Source organism: Xylaria bambusicola, assembly GCF_022495145.1.
Source record: "Xylaria bambusicola strain CBS 139988 unplaced genomic scaffold F5B22scaffold_4, whole genome shotgun sequence".
Classification (NCBI taxonomy): Eukaryota; Fungi; Ascomycota; class Sordariomycetes; order Xylariales; family Xylariaceae; genus Xylaria; species Xylaria bambusicola.
In genome coordinates this window covers 286,614-302,170 of record NW_025953557.1, presented here as the reverse complement: position 1 = coordinate 302,170, position 15,557 = coordinate 286,614, and the positions used below count along the sequence as shown (strand labels likewise).

Here is a 15,557-nt window from a genome sequence, read left to right as displayed (position 1 = left end):
TAATATACAATGCTATATAATAGCGAGGCGAAGAGGCAGAACAGCGTTGATGGGATCTATGGAGTTTGGAGGGACTGAAATGGCATGGAATGGAATATTTGGCGTTGATTCTGGGTTCGGCGTTATGTACTTGGCTTGTGGTGTTTGTTTTTGGCTCTCTGTACATACATAGCCCGTAGAGCTTCTTGTTTCGCAGCAGTGAAAGACACTTTGCTTTTGTTCACATTTCTCTGGTCTTCTGCTGGTACATACTGGTCCTGATTGCTATAGATACTGGATGCCGTGAGACCTTCGCACAATACTATGTTTACTCTGTGACAAACATCAGCAGTTGTGCTTCGCGAGACGCATCGAGCCTAGACAGATGTGGGACATGGTCCCGACGATCAAAGTATGACAACAGGACAATGCTACAATCTCATAGGGCTTACCCAATTACACGATGAGTCGCGCGCTTGCTGAGTTCAAAGCACACATGCTGCGTCACGATAGGGGCGGTAGCGGCCATTCATTGGAGCCGTGGTTCAACGGCGCTTGGAACCCACTAAACACTCCCTACATTGCCTTTCCTTACATAAGCTGGCCGAGTGAAGAAGGTTTAGCAGAGCTCTAGCAGAGCTCCACCGAGAGCGCGGTGGGAGACGTCGCCATGATCCGATCATGATGTGCATCATACCACTGCGTAAAACTAATGAATGCTACCTGCGTCTCAGACATCAGTAGTGTCTATTCCCCAGCGTCAGCATCCAATAAACCATCGTGTAGCCCCGTGTGGCATCTCGCGCCCGCTCTCATCGACCCACTTTACCTCTCATTGAAGCTCCCTTCATCGTGGCACGCTTATCTCGTGGGGTCTACCCCTTGCCGGCAAACTCGCAGCTGCATCTTAGGTCGTCCATATCTACAAAAAATATACGCCAGCATATATCTTCATTGGCTGGCCCTGTCACGTGGAGTAGCGACACAATAGCTTGCAGCGAGCCCTTTGGCCAGATCAGCTAGCCTTGAGACAGGTGCTTACCATATTTACCATATAAGACGGGAACGGAGACGCGTGTGGGTGGGAGAGAGAGAGAGAGAGAGAGAGAATGGCGTCGATCAACGATCTCGCCACTGCTGCGACCATTGCCTCATCAGCTGTCGCGCTGCAGTCATCACCCAAGGAACAAACCGAAAGACCAGATTCGCCTTCCTCTCCACCACCGCCAGAAGATCCATTATCACCACCCTCACCCTCGCCTTCGGCACAACTCCAGGCTCAGGCTCAGGAAGCGCATGCTCAGCGCATCGTGTCGGCGGGCAATAGATCACCCGCTCCAGAAGTGGCAGAACCGAACGAAGTACCAAGTACGCCCGGCGCAGCTACGGCTGCATCTTCAGCGCCGAATAGCAACAGCATTGTCGCGAACGTGGGCGCAGTTACTCCCCACACACCGACGCTGACGCCGACGCAAGGACCCGTGCTCGCCGCGCCGCTGATCTCGCAGAACCCGGCGCAGGCGACAATCCCACCACAGGCGTCACCGGAAACGGCGCCGGAAAACGACGAGGGCTCACCAGAGAAAGAAGACAGCATGGATGGCATTGAGTATGAGAGCGAGCAAAAGAAACCGCCTGTGAGGGGTGCGTTTATAGTTTTTGAGGGTATGGATCGCGCTGGCAAGACGACACAGGCCAAACTATTACAGTTGCGGTGTATCGAGAGTGGGAGAGAGGTCAAGTTTATGAGATTTCCTGGTAAGTTCAATGAACTAGTAACTTCGCAGTATCTTGCTTTTAGAGGCGGAAATCAGCTCTCTCTCTCTCCGATTCCCCTATAATCTAGACGCAATATCACGTCAGCTTGGAACACTCGAGAAAAGATTTAGTGGAAGTAAGAAGCTGAACTTTTCTAGACAGGACAACGCCTATTGGCCAGATGATAGATTCATACCTAAAAGGCGAGGCAGAGATAGAAGATCATGTTATACATTTGCTCTTCAGTGCGAACCGGTGGGAAGCAGCGTAAGTATTTTGCCCTTCTCTTTACCTTATTTATAACCCTACCTATCCATTTTATCTCATGCCCCCGGTCCACAGGCAAAAGATCAGAACCGAGCTAGAAGCCGGCCACACCATCATCTGTGATCGTTTCTACCACAGCGGCATCGTCTACAGCGCCGCAAAACAACTGCCTTCGCTCTCATTGTCCTGGGCCAAGGCACCTGAGCTTGGTCTCCCGCGCCCCGATATGGTGTTATTCCTTGACCTCGAGGAATCCGTGGCTAGATCGCGAGGTGGATGGGGCGGCGAGGTCTATGAGAAGGGCGAGATGCAGCGCCGCGTCCGGGAGCTTTTCTGGGGCTTGAGCATGGGGGACCTGGGACCCGCTGTGAGCGGCAGCAAGGGCGCTGCTAATAACGGCAAGGGCCCGTCTAGGAACGAGAGGGTGCCGTTTGGGAATGGCATGAACAGCAGTACGGCCAGGGATCGCGAGGGAGGGGACGCGGAGGCCGAGGGCGAGTTCAGACAGGAGGAGGAGGACATCCAGATTGTGGATGCCGATGTGGGTGTGGAAGAACTTGCTGAGAAGGTCTGGGAGATTGTCCGAGGTCGTATCGAGGCCGTCGAGAGGGGTGAGGAGGGACGGTCTGTCAGGACCGTGAAATGAGGTGAGGCGAAGTGATATGATTATGTACATCATAATGAGCGGTATATACAACTTGATCTCTGCACTCTCTATCGCCGACCATACTGATGGACGGTCTTGGCCATTATAACTCCTTAAGCTGCCAAGCTATTGAAACACAAAAATAATCATGTTTACTTATAATGAAGCGTAGCCACAGAGAAGGCAATTCAACCCTCACTCATGTGGGACGACTAACAGATGCTATGGAGACTAATGTATTTAAGCTTCAACCCAGTCATGCAACGGAAGACGTCAGTCACAGCAGATCATGGGAACAAGCCCTCACCAAGCCCTTTCATAGTCCCGGTGCACGCTTTTTGAGCTACAAATTATGCTTAAGCGAAACTCTTCAGAGCCTACAATATCTTTGCGGTAATCCTGGTCAGTCCGATGTTCATTCTTTGATGGTCTATACTTCTTTTGTCACCAAGATTTTCCTGTCCAACAGGACATAATATCGCACGCCTCTCTTAACCCATGATCATGTTCATATGCGCTCGCTTATGAAGTAAGAAGTATCTAGATATGAGTGATTGCCCTACTTGCTAACTTCCCATTCACATTGACGGATTTTAGAGGCATAGGTCCGCCGGTCTGAAGCTCACCTTTTCTTCCCCTGATTGGCTCCCCTAGCATGAGTCTGGGCAGCAGTGCCACGCTCGTACTTTCATACCAGCTAGACGGTTTGGCACTAAAAGACGAGGTCGCGGGCATAATCTGTGAGTAGATTCGCATTCTGAATATAATCTCCCGGTAATACTTGAGATGTTCGGGGGACTGGGTATTTCAAGCCCGGGTATATCTAAACATCTACCGCCCTCCTTGATATAGTATGATAGCTGACTATGAGTGTTGCCAGCATATCTCACAAACAAGGCTGGCGCCTATTGCAATGGCACGATCTTTAACCTTGACGGGGGTAGGCTTGCTGTTATCCCGTCTACGTACTAGAGACTGCAGACATATTATTACCCAAAAAGACTGAAGAAATGCTCTTTTTGTATTGCATGGGTGTTATTTAATTACTATTTGAATAAAGGGGAACCTTCCGTTCTTATAAGTATGACCAGCAGTGCAAGTAGAAATAAGCTATCTGTTAGACCCTCTGGGTTTCACTTCCTATGTTATTATATAGGTACTTGTTCTTATCATGTCCTGCATTGCTCTATCAGCTGATTAAGACGTCGAGCTCGGGCTGATACATATTTGGAATACGCATACCAACATCAAGAGTTCAATTATAAGGCATAGAATATAGTGACTGTGGAAGACAGCCAGTCTCCCAGTTGCAGATGGGCCTAGTTTTGAAAATCAATATAAAGAGCTTAATACTTAGTTAGTGCAATGGAATCTTGGTAACAGGAGCTGGTGATATTGATATTGCAGACTCGCAGTAATTTGAAGTATGCCCAGTGGTACTAATAAATATATCATATATGTTAAATGTTGATGTAATCAACTGCCTCTATGGCACAGGGGTAATGCGTGTCACTCGTATGCAAAAGCTTGCGAGTTCATGACAAGATCCGCGGTTCGATTCCGCGTGGAGGCAGCGCTTTTTTGTTCGTTCGTTTCTTTTATTAATTAAATCTGGTCGTTTTACGTTGACCTGATTGGCCTATTTCCGTCATGTCATGCACAATCTTCTTTAGTCTCTTAGTCTTTTTTACTGATCGAGTCTTGCGATCTACATATATGCTATGCCCAATCAAATACCTTGATTGGCTGTAGCTGTGCCTCCTGGTGTTACTAGGAACCTGGGTGAAGGGGTGAGTCAATATACTGGCAAGCAATCATACGTGATGTGTTAAACTACGTCTCATGTCTCACCTAGACTCTGTGGCATTCACAGGCTATTTATTATACCATCAGTAACGCCTTGGACATAAAACCCGGGAAACTGAGATAAGAAAGAAAAAACTTCGATATTACGTCCATTCTACTTGTTCCCTATTTGTGACCAGATGAACACAAGCAGGCACATCATCTAGAGGTATTTGTTGACTTGCGCTTCACTCCATTCCCAAAATTCTTTCGCTGTGCCATCACCTCCTTCTCCCGGCGTCTTTGCGGCCGTTTTCATATCTGCTGATACTTGCCATATCTGGCCCCAAGGGGACACTGCGCTTCACCATTAGTCACTATTTCTATTGGCTACGAGGGATAGCACTGACCATGAGTGCCGGACTTCTCGCACGTGATATCGGGAGAGAACGCGGCATACAAGCAAGTGTATGCGCCGTAGATGGTTGGATACAGGAGAGTTGCTCGTAGGAATGACGTAACTACAGAATATTGCTCCCGCCATAGGTCGGAGTCCAACGCGCCGGGGTTCAACGACAGCGACACTACGCCGGTCGACTTATATCGGTTCGCGAATTCGGCCGCGTGCAGATAATTGCCCAGCTTTGACGAGAAGTATTTCCCCGTTGCCGTCATGTTCTCGGCGTTCGAGACGCTCTGCACAAAGTTCTCGGGGCTGAATCCCTCCGATGCGTTTGATGAGACATAAATCACGCGAACGCTGTTTGGGGGGGAGACCTTGGCAGTAGCAATGATGGTAGGCGTCAGGAGCTTGGTGATAGCGAAGGTTCCTAGACAGTTCACACCAATTTCGAGCACGTATCCCTGTTTGGTCTTCGCGCCCGCTTGGGGAAACGCGACGCCAGCATTGTTGAAGAGCAGATGGAGCTGAGACTCCCGCCGGAGGAACTCCTGGGCAGTTGATTTTATACTGGGGAGATCGGCGAGGTCGAGGTGCAGGTATATCAGCTCGCCATCAGAATCCGGCACGGCAGTCTTGATACTATCTATAGCCTTCTTGGTTTTCTCCTCAGAGCGTGCCAGCATGTAAACTTTGGCATTCTTGGAATAGAGAATCTGGGCGATCTCTTTGCCGAGACCTGTATTTGATCCTGTGACGATGGTGACCTGCGAAGATCATTAGCACACGTCTCTTGCGTGCTGAAGTAGCACAGCGTGGCTCTGACGAAAGCGTGAGCCGTTCATGCCTGGAGCTGGGAGTGGCTACTTTGCCCTTCAAATCAGGTACATCTTTCTCAATTAGGACGGGTTTCGATGGAAGTAAAAATTGATGAGTAATGCGGAACAGCCCCGACACGTGTTTGATGATGCTCGTCATGGTGAGTATAGGGTATATTGATTTCACGAGACGGTCATGATAGATCTTGAAGAGTATTTTGCGCCGATCGGCCTTGGAATTTAGGTTTTGTGAAGGGCAAACTAAAAGGCGAGAGATCGTACAATCAATTTATCACCAATGCTTTATCGCGCATATCCTTGCCTTGGTGGTTCCTGGTGAATAGTCATCTCCGTTAGAGGCACAGGAAGAACCAGGATACAGTATCTAGGCCTGTCCATGGCTGCTGCGATACCGTTGCTGTCGACCCGTATCCCCTCCTTCTAGGGTTTAGGCGGCGTTAATCCACCATTCACCCCCATTGTCCAATCGACTACCATGCCTTGGCACGCTGCTGTCTTGACAATCATACACCGAACTTTACACTACATGGTACCCCGGTTTTATTTCGAGTGTCCTATGACGACAAGTGAGACGATAGTACGGTGTGGGCGAAGTGTGCGAGCAGAGCGCGGGGTTCTAAAGACAAGGGTATCATCTTATTAGTTCCTCTAAGGTGCGACGTGGATGCCGAGGATGCATACTACCGGGGTAGGCTGTTGAAAACTACGATTCTTGTGATAGCAGAGTATCGCTAGTGTTCTCGTTGTATTTAGTAGGTAGCTTGATACATTATTCTATGTGTATTGCAAAATGCGAGGCGCCTATATCTAACAAAATAACCGGAGAGTAGGGCGGGGACAAGACCTAAGGCATGCTCGTTTTCATGTGTACGAGCCTAAGTAAGCAAGTTAATTGCGTTCACCACGGCCACTCACGTCTCGTAGGTGAACAAGGCCATGCCGGCCACATCTAGTCAAAAAGCTACGGTATCCTGCATGCATTGCCTCGGTATCTTTGGCCCGGATTGAACTAGTCAGCGAGGCACTCGCCTGGGAATCTCTGTTAGATGTTAATACTGCTAGAAGCCACTCAAGTACTGTGATGGGTATGGAGTCCTATAAACGGAAGTTTTGAGTCGCGATTTAGACGCGTAGTCAGGTCCTGATAGAACAGCGTTCGACTTATATACTTGACGTTGCATACTGTACAATAAATAGGCAGTGCATTGTCAATCGATTGAGAATCGCTTGCGCAGCTCCAAGTTGGGATTCACATCGCCCGAATTTAGCTACACCGCTAAATCTGAAGCGCGGCGAATTGATCGACTAAGTTAGCTAGCGGAGCGCTTTTCATCGCCTGTATTTTTCGCAATAACTGAGAAACCACATGTTGAGTCGCTTATGAGACTGTGAGATTTATTATTTTAAGAAGTGTTTTTGGCAGAGCTCTACTGATCAAAAACCGTATCCAGTTATCAAGCCATAAGTGATCATACTCTCGGCGATTACTATATACCCAGAGAGAAATTGTCTTCATGTGAAATTATCCAATATTATGATATTAAGCCCGTGTCTTTCGTTACTACCTCAATACTCGCAGGTTGGGCAGTGCGTCATTGAGTTATTCGTTCTAGGATAAAGATCTTGCCCATATGTGCTATTCAGTGAGACCCTGCCTACTATGCTCCCTGATTCTAGACGAATCCAAGTGTCAGCCTCGAACTTGGCAAGGCCATCCTTCGAGACCATTACTTGACGAGAGCCTCTCTCCCAGTTCCCGTACCCGCCGTAGCCCGTGTGCTGACCGAAACAGAGGGTCACGTTGTTCGCTGGTGTCACAACCATCCCAGGCAATAGCCTGTCCCATCTGTAGCACCACGTGTCTCCGTGATCATGGCCGGAGAACAACGCCATGAAGCCTTCTGTGTGCGATATGGCCTGCATAAACTCGGTATCCTGAGTACCATAGGTACATGTCCCATCATTGCGACCATCTGGACACCATCCTTGAGCTTGTGGTGCGAGTGGTACATCGTCGTTGACGCCCGGCTCCTTGTTCGGGTCTACACCGGCATCTTGCAGAGCGTAGGAGGCGTATGGCGGGATGTGGACGAAGCCTAGCGAGGGAATTACCTTGCGATATCTCTTCGTGAGACTAGTGCTCGCCTCGTTGAACCAGTCTACAACGCTGATGTCAACCCAATTCGGTTGTCCTACCCTGTTGGTCGAGTTTCCCTGCTGGTACTTGAACCCGCCCCGACTGTCGAAGAACCAAAGAATCAACTGAGGGGCACAAGTATATTCGTTTAGGCAGCCATAATCGTAGACTGGGAGATAGTAATTGGAGACACCCGCGTCCGGCCCGGAAATCATGGGAGATGTACGACTATTTCTCCAGTTTCTTTCACGCTCGAGAATGGCATCCCCAGAAATATTGAAGTCGTAATCATGATTTCCATAAGTGGACGCCCAAGTCAAGTTCCAAGCAACAAGAGGGCCAACGATCTGATCAATGTATACGGTGCTGTTCTCTAAGAATCCGTTTTCGCCTGTGATAAGATCACCATTCAACACGACCAGTTCAGGTGACTCTTTATTGAAGATTTTGTTGATCACTTTGACTGAATTGATATCCTGCTGCGGGCCCCATTGATCCCAGGCATCTACAGTGGCCGTATTAGCGAGCAGTGGTATTAAGTAAGCAGACGTACGATGGTGAACATACTTTCGCCAAAATGCAAGTCTTCAAGAATTGAAATCTGAAAAGTCCCGTCCGGCCGAAAGGCGAGGGGTCGGAACGGATGGAACTGGTTGCTGGCAGGATATCTGTTAGCTGATGACGATGTGCTGAGCGGGATGGCGAGGGACGCCGCAGCTCCAAACAACACAGCGGCAAATACAGACATGTTCAAGCTCTGCCACGAAGCTCACGTACCTTAGCACGACATCCCCGGAAGACACATGGCCTATATGTATTTGTGCCATCTAGACATTACATGGGCGCATTTCGACATGACGGGATGGAGGGTCGACGGCGGGCTGCACATACATACACCACTTACACATCTAGCAGTCCGGAAGGCCCACATCCAGCACTCGACGGCACTTCCTGGGTGAAGTGCAAACGAGTCGGATTCCCTCCTTGGGGTGGTGGCTGAAACTACGCATGTTACTGGTTCTTCCGTTCCTCATACCCCTGACTAGTACCAGGACATACGCCTGTTTCTGTTCACTGGCAGCATCGTAGGTCTAATTTAACGTTGCAATATCATATCGCGCCGACTTGCTTTAAGGAAGGCAGGAGAGGTGTGTGTTCGAGACATCGGTCATCCGCCTCAGCAAGATGGCGCTGACGAGTGGAACATTTAGTCTTATGACTTACAGGTATCTCCCAGGTAGGTAGGTAGGTAAAGTTGTGGCTTTCAAACGACGATGACATATGCCACTGCACAAGTTTAGCATCCAGACTCATGGGATACACGATACGAGTAGCTATATTCTATTTTATCTGGTTTTCTTATACTCTCGATCTCGGTTCGTGTGTTTTAAATCAGAAGGATACTGGTGAACATTCCGTCTATTGGCTAGATAAAGTCCAGGTGTGCTATGGCGCGTGCGTCCCCTATAGCTGCTACTATAACGGCCCTAGAAAGTGGCCTACAGGCTACCTACAATTACCGTCCAACAGGCGTTTCAGGCCATACTCAAGGAATTCCATTCTCAGTAGCAGAAATGCTGGTCTAAAGAGCGGTAATTAATCATAATGTGCATGTCTTATTGAAGTGAAACTGCATATTGGACCTTGCGCGAGAAAACGCCCGTTGACATATTATTTCCAATTGTGTAACTTGCCCCTCAGGATTCTAGGCACACCACGGTACCCCCCTGGTCTACTGATTCTTCCGTCGGTATTGTCGTAAGCTAAACTCATGCCGCCTTCATCTGTAATGGTGTTGTAATGATGTTTCAAAGGAACAAAAGCCTACGATAGGATTATCATGAGTAAAACTCCCTTACATGCTAGAGGTGCTAGTCGTGAATGTAGCGGGTAACCCAATCCAGTTTCGTGAACTATATCCCATCATTCATAGAGCTTCGTATTCCCTCGACTTAAAGAAGCACTCTCTATATCAGCCAGGGTCTGCGAAAGATGTCGTTGAGGAAACGTCTAATTGACGGAGTTAGTTTAAAGTCCTTGGCTAAACTTTTCTCGAGCCAATATATGTGAATCGGGTGATTTCTTTATTTTCTGTAGCCTCTCATATGCAGTAGGACTCCTGCGAAGACTGACTCTTAGTCGGGGCACAATGAGTGAGTATTCAGAAGTTGTGTGGGTTACACATATATCGGGATCATTTAGAGCACTACCCTGCGTTTGAGATTATCTGATTCCTTTAGCAACCCCATCATCCTATAGTTATTAGTTCTGTAGGCTACATGCCGCTACAATGGCAGTGCACACTGTTGGATTAAGACCAATAATAACGTTTTGTCCAAGTAATAAGATCTTTTGGTACAGTGGTAAATCCAACACACACACCCAACCTTATCACAGTACTGAGATCACGATCTTTGAGAACAACGATAGGTGAGATATGCGCGTTGGACTGTAGATAATTGTAGATAAGTTTCCTCGCTGACGAAACCGGTGACTATATTTCAGAACTACAATACACCCGTCCCCCCTTTGGATCTGATGGGCAAGCAATATAAATACCTATTGATTGTCACGCTTTAAATCCTTCAACAGCTTTCTAGTTGGGGCCATGCCATGAGTAGAACAATCTAAAAACTAGGCTTCTGAATACAGGTAGAGTAGCACCGTTGAGGTCCAAGTCAAGCCACATAAGACGTTCCGAACATGGTTCATATGTAGCGAAGCACACGGGAATGTCGCGAGGGGGTTTTTATGATGTGCATATGTCAACATTCAGCTCTAGTGGGGCATGGTTGTACTGTGCTGACTTCTATTTAATTATTGAACATCTGCAGAAAACTAGATCACGCCACGTATAACCACATGCTGTTGAAACCCGACGTCTAGAATGAGCGGTAAAGTCTATACGAGGATTGTACGCCTATCGCACAGCATTATACGGGTCTTGGCTTTCTCTATGGAGGAAGTCTCAATTTAACCGACGCTGGTAGCGATGCATGAGGGTGATCCAGAGCTGTGTACGAATCCTCCTAGGTGATGCAATGTCACGGTGCTACCTGGGTTGCTCAAACTCAGGTCGCATCTCTCTTGGGAATCGAAAGTATTAAACCCCCGAGAAGTTCCTCTTGCCCTCAATTGTGCCTGTCAACTGTAGCCTGGGTTGTCCGCGGGATATACCTACATCGTCATATTCGTATGCTTTCAGTTGCCGCTTGGAGACTTCTTCATCATGCAGATCCGTCGCTATCTTCAAGTGCTGGGATTGGCTATTCCCCTATTCGCTGCCTCCGCGTTCGGAAGATTCTCAGTCACGTCTTTGAACACATGGTCACCCTCGGGTCGGCCTGGCAGTAGCCCTGATTATTACATCCACGCGAACATCACGGACCCAGACCCAACCAAAGACGTGTCAGATGCCGACGGCGCACAAGTATACTGCGCATTAGCTTGGCAATGGCCAGATATACCATATAATCAGATATTGGACTGCGAGATATCCGATGCGAGGGGTTCGGTGAGCTGGGCTTGGTCGATTGAACTCCTAAAGGCAACCGACGCCGAAAATCCTTCTCCCACGACGAATTTCTATTTGCATTGGAGAGCTATAAACACATCACAGCCCCAGGATGAAGACGTGATAGTCTACAGCGGCATTGGCCATTTCGAAGTGGGGGAGAATATGCAGGGTACATGTGCTGCGAGTGGTTTTTGTTCATGGGCTCTGAAGCAAGCAGAGATTCCTGTCTTGATTGACATCACGACTGAGAAGTGTTCGGGCACATTTGATGAGGCCTTACACGGCTTGAATTGTAGTGAATAGGCAGCGTGAGAACATCTACCGGAGGGCTTGAGCTGCTGGCGGGAGATGGTTAAGTAATCATGTCGGTTCTTCGAGGATTCTTATGTGTTTATCTAGTACGAAGCAAAAGAGCGAGGGAGAAAAATACTGATGAGTTGATTTCTTTTCAAATGACTTTTGATCCCACACTGATTCGTCTTATCGCCTGCGCTCATCTGCACCCGTGATCTCCAACGCTCTTACAAGTAGTGTTACACTTCTGCCCCTAGCTACTTGGCATCCACCTAGATCCCTTGCTGCCAGGCAGAACAACAATAAAGGCAAACAGTCTACCTATACACGTAGCCTTGAAAGCTTCTGTTAATGATAAAAAGTATACGATATTGAGCATAAGGGTTGGGCCCCTAGACAAAGTATGCACAGATTATCGGTATTAGTCTTCCTAAGGACAGCCGTCGGGTTTCTTCTACCACCCATATGCACTACGCCGAGCGTTTTTGACCCTTTGCTGTGCTGTCCTTTAGAAACCGAGGATTACGACTTATTTGAAAATAACGCAAGCAAAGGCTCATACCTACGGGGAGGATCCTGGAGCGTTGGTAACACTTGCTACGATGCCGGTTCTGACGAATATTGCATTTATACAGATCTCCGATTCAACAATGGAGAAGGAATATCGTTGATCACAACAGCAGAGAGCACGGAGAAAATCACTGCGAGGATAGCTTTCAAACAAAAGGTTTCAATCCCAAGAACAGATGGACCATATCGTGAGGTGGAGATACCGGGCAAGGGCCGCGGGTTGGTGGCCACGAAAGTTCTCCAGGCAGGTCAAAACCTCATCTCGCGGACACCAGCTCTAGTTGTCAATGTCAAGGCCGTCGAGAAACTTCAAAGACACAAGCTAGACGACCTCCTTGCTCGTGCTGTTGATAGTCTGCCAACGGCGCACCGAGAAGAAGTACTTGGGTTGTCCACACACGATATCGCGAGCACCCATGTAGAAAAGGTTGGCAAGATATTCAGAACAAACTCGTTTTCGACCGGAATTCATGATGGCAAGTCGAATTTTCGGTCACTTTTTACTACAGGTGTGTAGTTTTTCCTCGTCTGATCTAAAAAGGGCAATATATTGAGAAGCCCAAGTATCACGGATCAATCACAGCTGTCGACCGAATTGCGTGTATCACTTCGACAGCAATACGTTTTCTCAACATGTCGTCGCTGTTCGTGATATACAACCGGGAGAAGAGCTCTCAATCGCATATATTGAGTAAGTTCAGTTGTGATCCGTTGAAGGCTTCATACAATGAGCGCATGATACTGATTGGACGACTTGATAGCCCAGTTCTGGTGAAGTCGGAAAGACAGAAGCGGTTGAAAAGCTGGGGCTTTGAATGCTCATGTGAGCGCTGCAGCGCTAACACAACTCAAGTCGCCGAGTCAGACGGGAACATCACGGAGATTCATCGCTTATGGAAACAGCTAGACAATTACTCAGCGTCGTCCGGTGCAACGCCGGCGATGGCGGAACGCCTTATCTCTCTGTATAATCAAGAGGGTCTTGAGAGTCGCATACAGGAGGCACATTATCGTGCGGCGGTAGAGTGGATAGGTCTCGGCGAGGCTGAAAAGGCCTCGCAACAAGCCGCTTTATGCATCAAATACGGCACGTTATTCTTAGGCCCTGGGCGCCCCTTCATCGAGAAGATGAGACAGCTGCTGGATAGTCCGACTGATCATCCGCAGTGGATGTTCAGATCGAACCAGCATGCCGATAAGAATACATAGTAAGTACGTACGTGTAGGGCCCGCTGCCGTATAGGTACGTGCTTACTATTTACCTATGTATGTATGTAGAGATAACAGGCTTTGTTAGCATTTCTATTCGACCGCGAAGCATGTGTTAAGCTGTTAAGCATGTGTTGGCCAGCAGCGACTAGCTTGTTCTAGGTCACAGACCCAGGCGCTTTGTTCGGAAATGCTCGGCAATGTCCCGAGGCCCGGTTTCCCCAGCTTCGAGTCGGTATTCGCGGGCAATGCGCGGGGTAGCTGTCATCAACTACCGGCTCGGCGGAGGAACGTAGAGTTGGTGTAACCGCAAACGTAATATAAATATCTGATTATGTGCCTCTGCAAAGTCATCTCTGTGGAGGACCGGGTGTGGCTGGAGTAACATCTCGCCGTAATAACAGCCGCTATCCAAACCAAGAACACGAAATGGAATCCGTCGTTCATCTCATCAGCCAAAAGCTCACAGCGCACATGCTCGAGCTGCTTATACTCGGGAGCTGCGTGAGTCTTGTTCTTTGGCTCGTGGGAAGTGAGTTTGCTCGATTGTCTGCGAGAATACCAGGCTTGAAGGGACCCAGAGGATGGCCGATTGTAGGGAACTATTTCGACATCGTGAGTAACGCGGCGCTCCAGTACGATTCCTGGGGGAAACAGTATGGAGATGTCTACCAAGTGCAGCTGGGAAGTACGACGGTCGTCATCGTGAATACTCCAACAGCTGCGAAAAACATATTCTTGACGAACTCTCACGCGCTAAGTTCGCGACCGGTGACTTACACGTTCCACAAGGTACTTCATGCCCAGAACCCCTATGACGGATCAGCATAGTAGTGACGCTTTATAGGTGGCCTCGACTACAGCAGGATTGACGATCGGAGCATCGCCATATGACGACAGCCTCAAGCGGAAAAAGAAGGGAATAGCCGCTGCACTGAATCGTCCGTCGATACAAACCTACGTACCATATTTCGACCAGGAGACGAGGGCATTCATCGATGACTTGATGACATATGGAAAGGCAGGGACCGTCACTATTGATCCGTTACCTATGATCCAGCGCCTCAGTTTATCTCTGGTTATGACAATCAACTGGGGCGTTCGCATTCCATCCATTGACGACAAACTGTTCAAGGAGATCGTCGCCGTCGAGGAGGAGCTCAATCGAACCAGATCAACAGTCGGCAATGCTCAAGACCACATACCCATCCTGCGCCTTAATCCATTTAATCCAACTTCGGCCAAAGCACGGATTATGAGAGAACGTCGCGACGAATATCTGGCCGAGCTAAGCAGCGATCTCGCTAAGAAGATGCAAGAAGGCTCCAACAAGCCATGCATACAAGCAAGCGTGATCAAATTCAAGGAAGTGGAACTCACGGAAACAGAATTAACTGCCATCAGTCTGTCTGTGCTAGGAGGCGGGTTTGAGACGGTATCAAACACTATGCAGTGGTCTATTGCTTTCTTGGCTCAGCATCAGGATATTCAAGACAAGGCGTATGAGGAGATATGCAAGTTCCAGGGCTCCGACGAGCCGTTATGCGACGCGTCCGACGATCAGAAGTGCGGATACATATTAGGTCTGGCGAAGGAAGCTCTGAGGTACTTTAGTGTGATCCCATTGGCTCTACCGAGAGAAACAATCAAGGACATTGAATACGAAGGTGTAAGGATTCCATCAGGAAGTACTGTTTATATGAATGCCTGGGCCTGTAATCGCGGTAAGTCCTCCATATCTCCCCCTCGTCTTCAAATTTCTACCTATTACCTAAAGTCCTAAGGGCTGACGCCTGTTCGCAGATCCTGAGTTGTTTCCCGATCCAGACCGTTTTGAGCCGGAGCGGTGGTTCGCGCGACCGGATGCCCCAGTCTTCGCCTTCGGGCTCGGCTATCGAATGTGTGCCGGACACCTCCTTACCATGCGAGAGTTGTATCTCATATTCATGCGCCTGCTTAGTAGCTTCCGTATCGAGACATCGGAGAAGATAGATTGCGACCCCAGCAAGGACATGAAGATCCCCACGGACTTGATAATGGCACCACGCGCGTATCGAGTCTCGTTCAAACCGCGCAATGAGCGGAGGCTAGCTGAATCCCTCGCCAACACGACATGAAAAATTGCTTCCGATTTGGACAGAATCAACAACCGTCAT

At 48.6% G+C, this 15,557-nt stretch overlaps 6 protein-coding genes and 1 non-coding gene across 7 annotated transcripts; 5 read left to right on the top strand and 2 right to left on the bottom strand.

Moving 5' to 3' along the window:
- The first annotated feature begins 627 nt into the window (after positions 1-627).
- F5B22DRAFT_336824 (thymidylate kinase-domain-containing protein) lies at positions 628-2,731 on the top strand. The gene is made up of 3 exons (XM_047970862.1): positions 628-1,737; positions 1,896-2,004; positions 2,080-2,731. The coding sequence occupies exons 1-3, from the start codon at positions 1,089-1,091 to the stop codon at positions 2,648-2,650; spliced, it is 1,329 nt and encodes a 442-aa protein (XP_047834753.1). The 5' UTR covers positions 628-1,088; the 3' UTR covers positions 2,651-2,731.
- Positions 2,732-4,132: 1,401 nt separating this feature from the next.
- Positions 4,133-4,223, top strand: F5B22DRAFT_t36. The gene has a single exon. It is a non-coding gene; the product is annotated as a tRNA-Thr (tRNA).
- F5B22DRAFT_589735 (uncharacterized protein) lies at positions 4,133-6,524 on the bottom strand. The gene is made up of 3 exons (XM_047973759.1): positions 5,703-6,524; positions 4,846-5,602; positions 4,133-4,792 (listed from the first exon to the last, which is right to left on the bottom strand). The coding sequence occupies exons 1-3, from the start codon at positions 5,811-5,813 to the stop codon at positions 4,659-4,661; spliced, it is 1,002 nt and encodes a 333-aa protein (XP_047834752.1). The 5' UTR covers positions 5,814-6,524; the 3' UTR covers positions 4,133-4,658.
- Positions 6,525-7,064: 540 nt separating this feature from the next.
- F5B22DRAFT_589732 (Metallo-dependent phosphatase) lies at positions 7,065-9,294 on the bottom strand. The gene is made up of 3 exons (XM_047973758.1): positions 8,589-9,294; positions 8,379-8,467; positions 7,065-8,316 (listed from the first exon to the last, which is right to left on the bottom strand). The coding sequence occupies exons 1-3, from the start codon at positions 8,636-8,638 to the stop codon at positions 7,241-7,243; spliced, it is 1,215 nt and encodes a 404-aa protein (XP_047834751.1). The 5' UTR covers positions 8,639-9,294; the 3' UTR covers positions 7,065-7,240.
- Positions 9,295-10,596: 1,302 nt separating this feature from the next.
- F5B22DRAFT_336646 (uncharacterized protein) lies at positions 10,597-11,828 on the top strand. Its single transcript, XM_047970860.1, has one exon. It carries the CDS (start codon positions 11,041-11,043, stop codon positions 11,629-11,631), a length of 591 nt encoding a protein of 196 aa, XP_047834750.1. The 5' UTR covers positions 10,597-11,040; the 3' UTR covers positions 11,632-11,828.
- A 197-nt stretch (positions 11,829-12,025) lies between these two features.
- On the top strand, positions 12,026-13,401 carry F5B22DRAFT_633510 (uncharacterized protein; the record flags this gene model as incomplete). Its single annotated transcript, XM_047976842.1, has 3 exons — positions 12,026-12,701; positions 12,757-12,883; positions 12,954-13,401. The coding sequence occupies 3 exons, from the start codon at positions 12,026-12,028 to the stop codon at positions 13,399-13,401; spliced, it is 1,251 nt and encodes a 416-aa protein (XP_047834749.1).
- A 429-nt stretch (positions 13,402-13,830) lies between these two features.
- On the top strand, positions 13,831-15,518 carry F5B22DRAFT_633509 (3-hydroxyphenylacetate 6 hydroxylase; the record flags this gene model as incomplete). The annotated part of the gene is made up of 3 exons (XM_047976841.1): positions 13,831-14,193; positions 14,249-15,125; positions 15,205-15,518. 3 exons carry the CDS (start codon positions 13,831-13,833, stop codon positions 15,516-15,518), a joined length of 1,554 nt encoding a protein of 517 aa, XP_047834748.1.
- Positions 15,519-15,557: the final 39 nt, after the last annotated feature.

Coding starts and splice junctions, on each gene's coding strand:
- F5B22DRAFT_336824 (XM_047970862.1), top strand. CDS start 1,089: ATGGCGTCGATCAACGATCTCGCCACTGCTGCGACCATTGCCTCATCA. Junction 1,738..1,895: donor CAAGTTTATGAGATTTCCTG/GTAAGTTCAATG, acceptor GAACTTTTCTAG/ACAGGACAACGCCTATTGGC. Junction 2,005..2,079: donor GCGAACCGGTGGGAAGCAGC/GTAAGTATTTTG, acceptor CCCGGTCCACAG/GCAAAAGATCAGAACCGAGC.
- F5B22DRAFT_589735 (XM_047973759.1), bottom strand. CDS start 5,813: ATGACGAGCATCATCAAACACGTGTCGGGGCTGTTCCGCATTACTCAT. Junction 5,603..5,702: donor TACCTGATTTGAAGGGCAAA/GTAGCCACTCCC, acceptor TGATCTTCGCAG/GTCACCATCGTCACAGGATC. Junction 4,793..4,845: donor CGAGAAGTCCGGCACTCATG/GTCAGTGCTATC, acceptor GGTGAAGCGCAG/TGTCCCCTTGGGGCCAGATA.
- F5B22DRAFT_589732 (XM_047973758.1), bottom strand. CDS start 8,638: ATGGCACAAATACATATAGGCCATGTGTCTTCCGGGGATGTCGTGCTA. Junction 8,468..8,588: donor TCCGGGGATGTCGTGCTAAG/GTACGTGAGCTT, acceptor ATATCCTGCCAG/CAACCAGTTCCATCCGTTCC. Junction 8,317..8,378: donor AGACTTGCATTTTGGCGAAA/GTATGTTCACCA, acceptor CGGCCACTGTAG/ATGCCTGGGATCAATGGGGC.
- F5B22DRAFT_336646 (XM_047970860.1), top strand. CDS start 11,041: ATGCAGATCCGTCGCTATCTTCAAGTGCTGGGATTGGCTATTCCCCTA.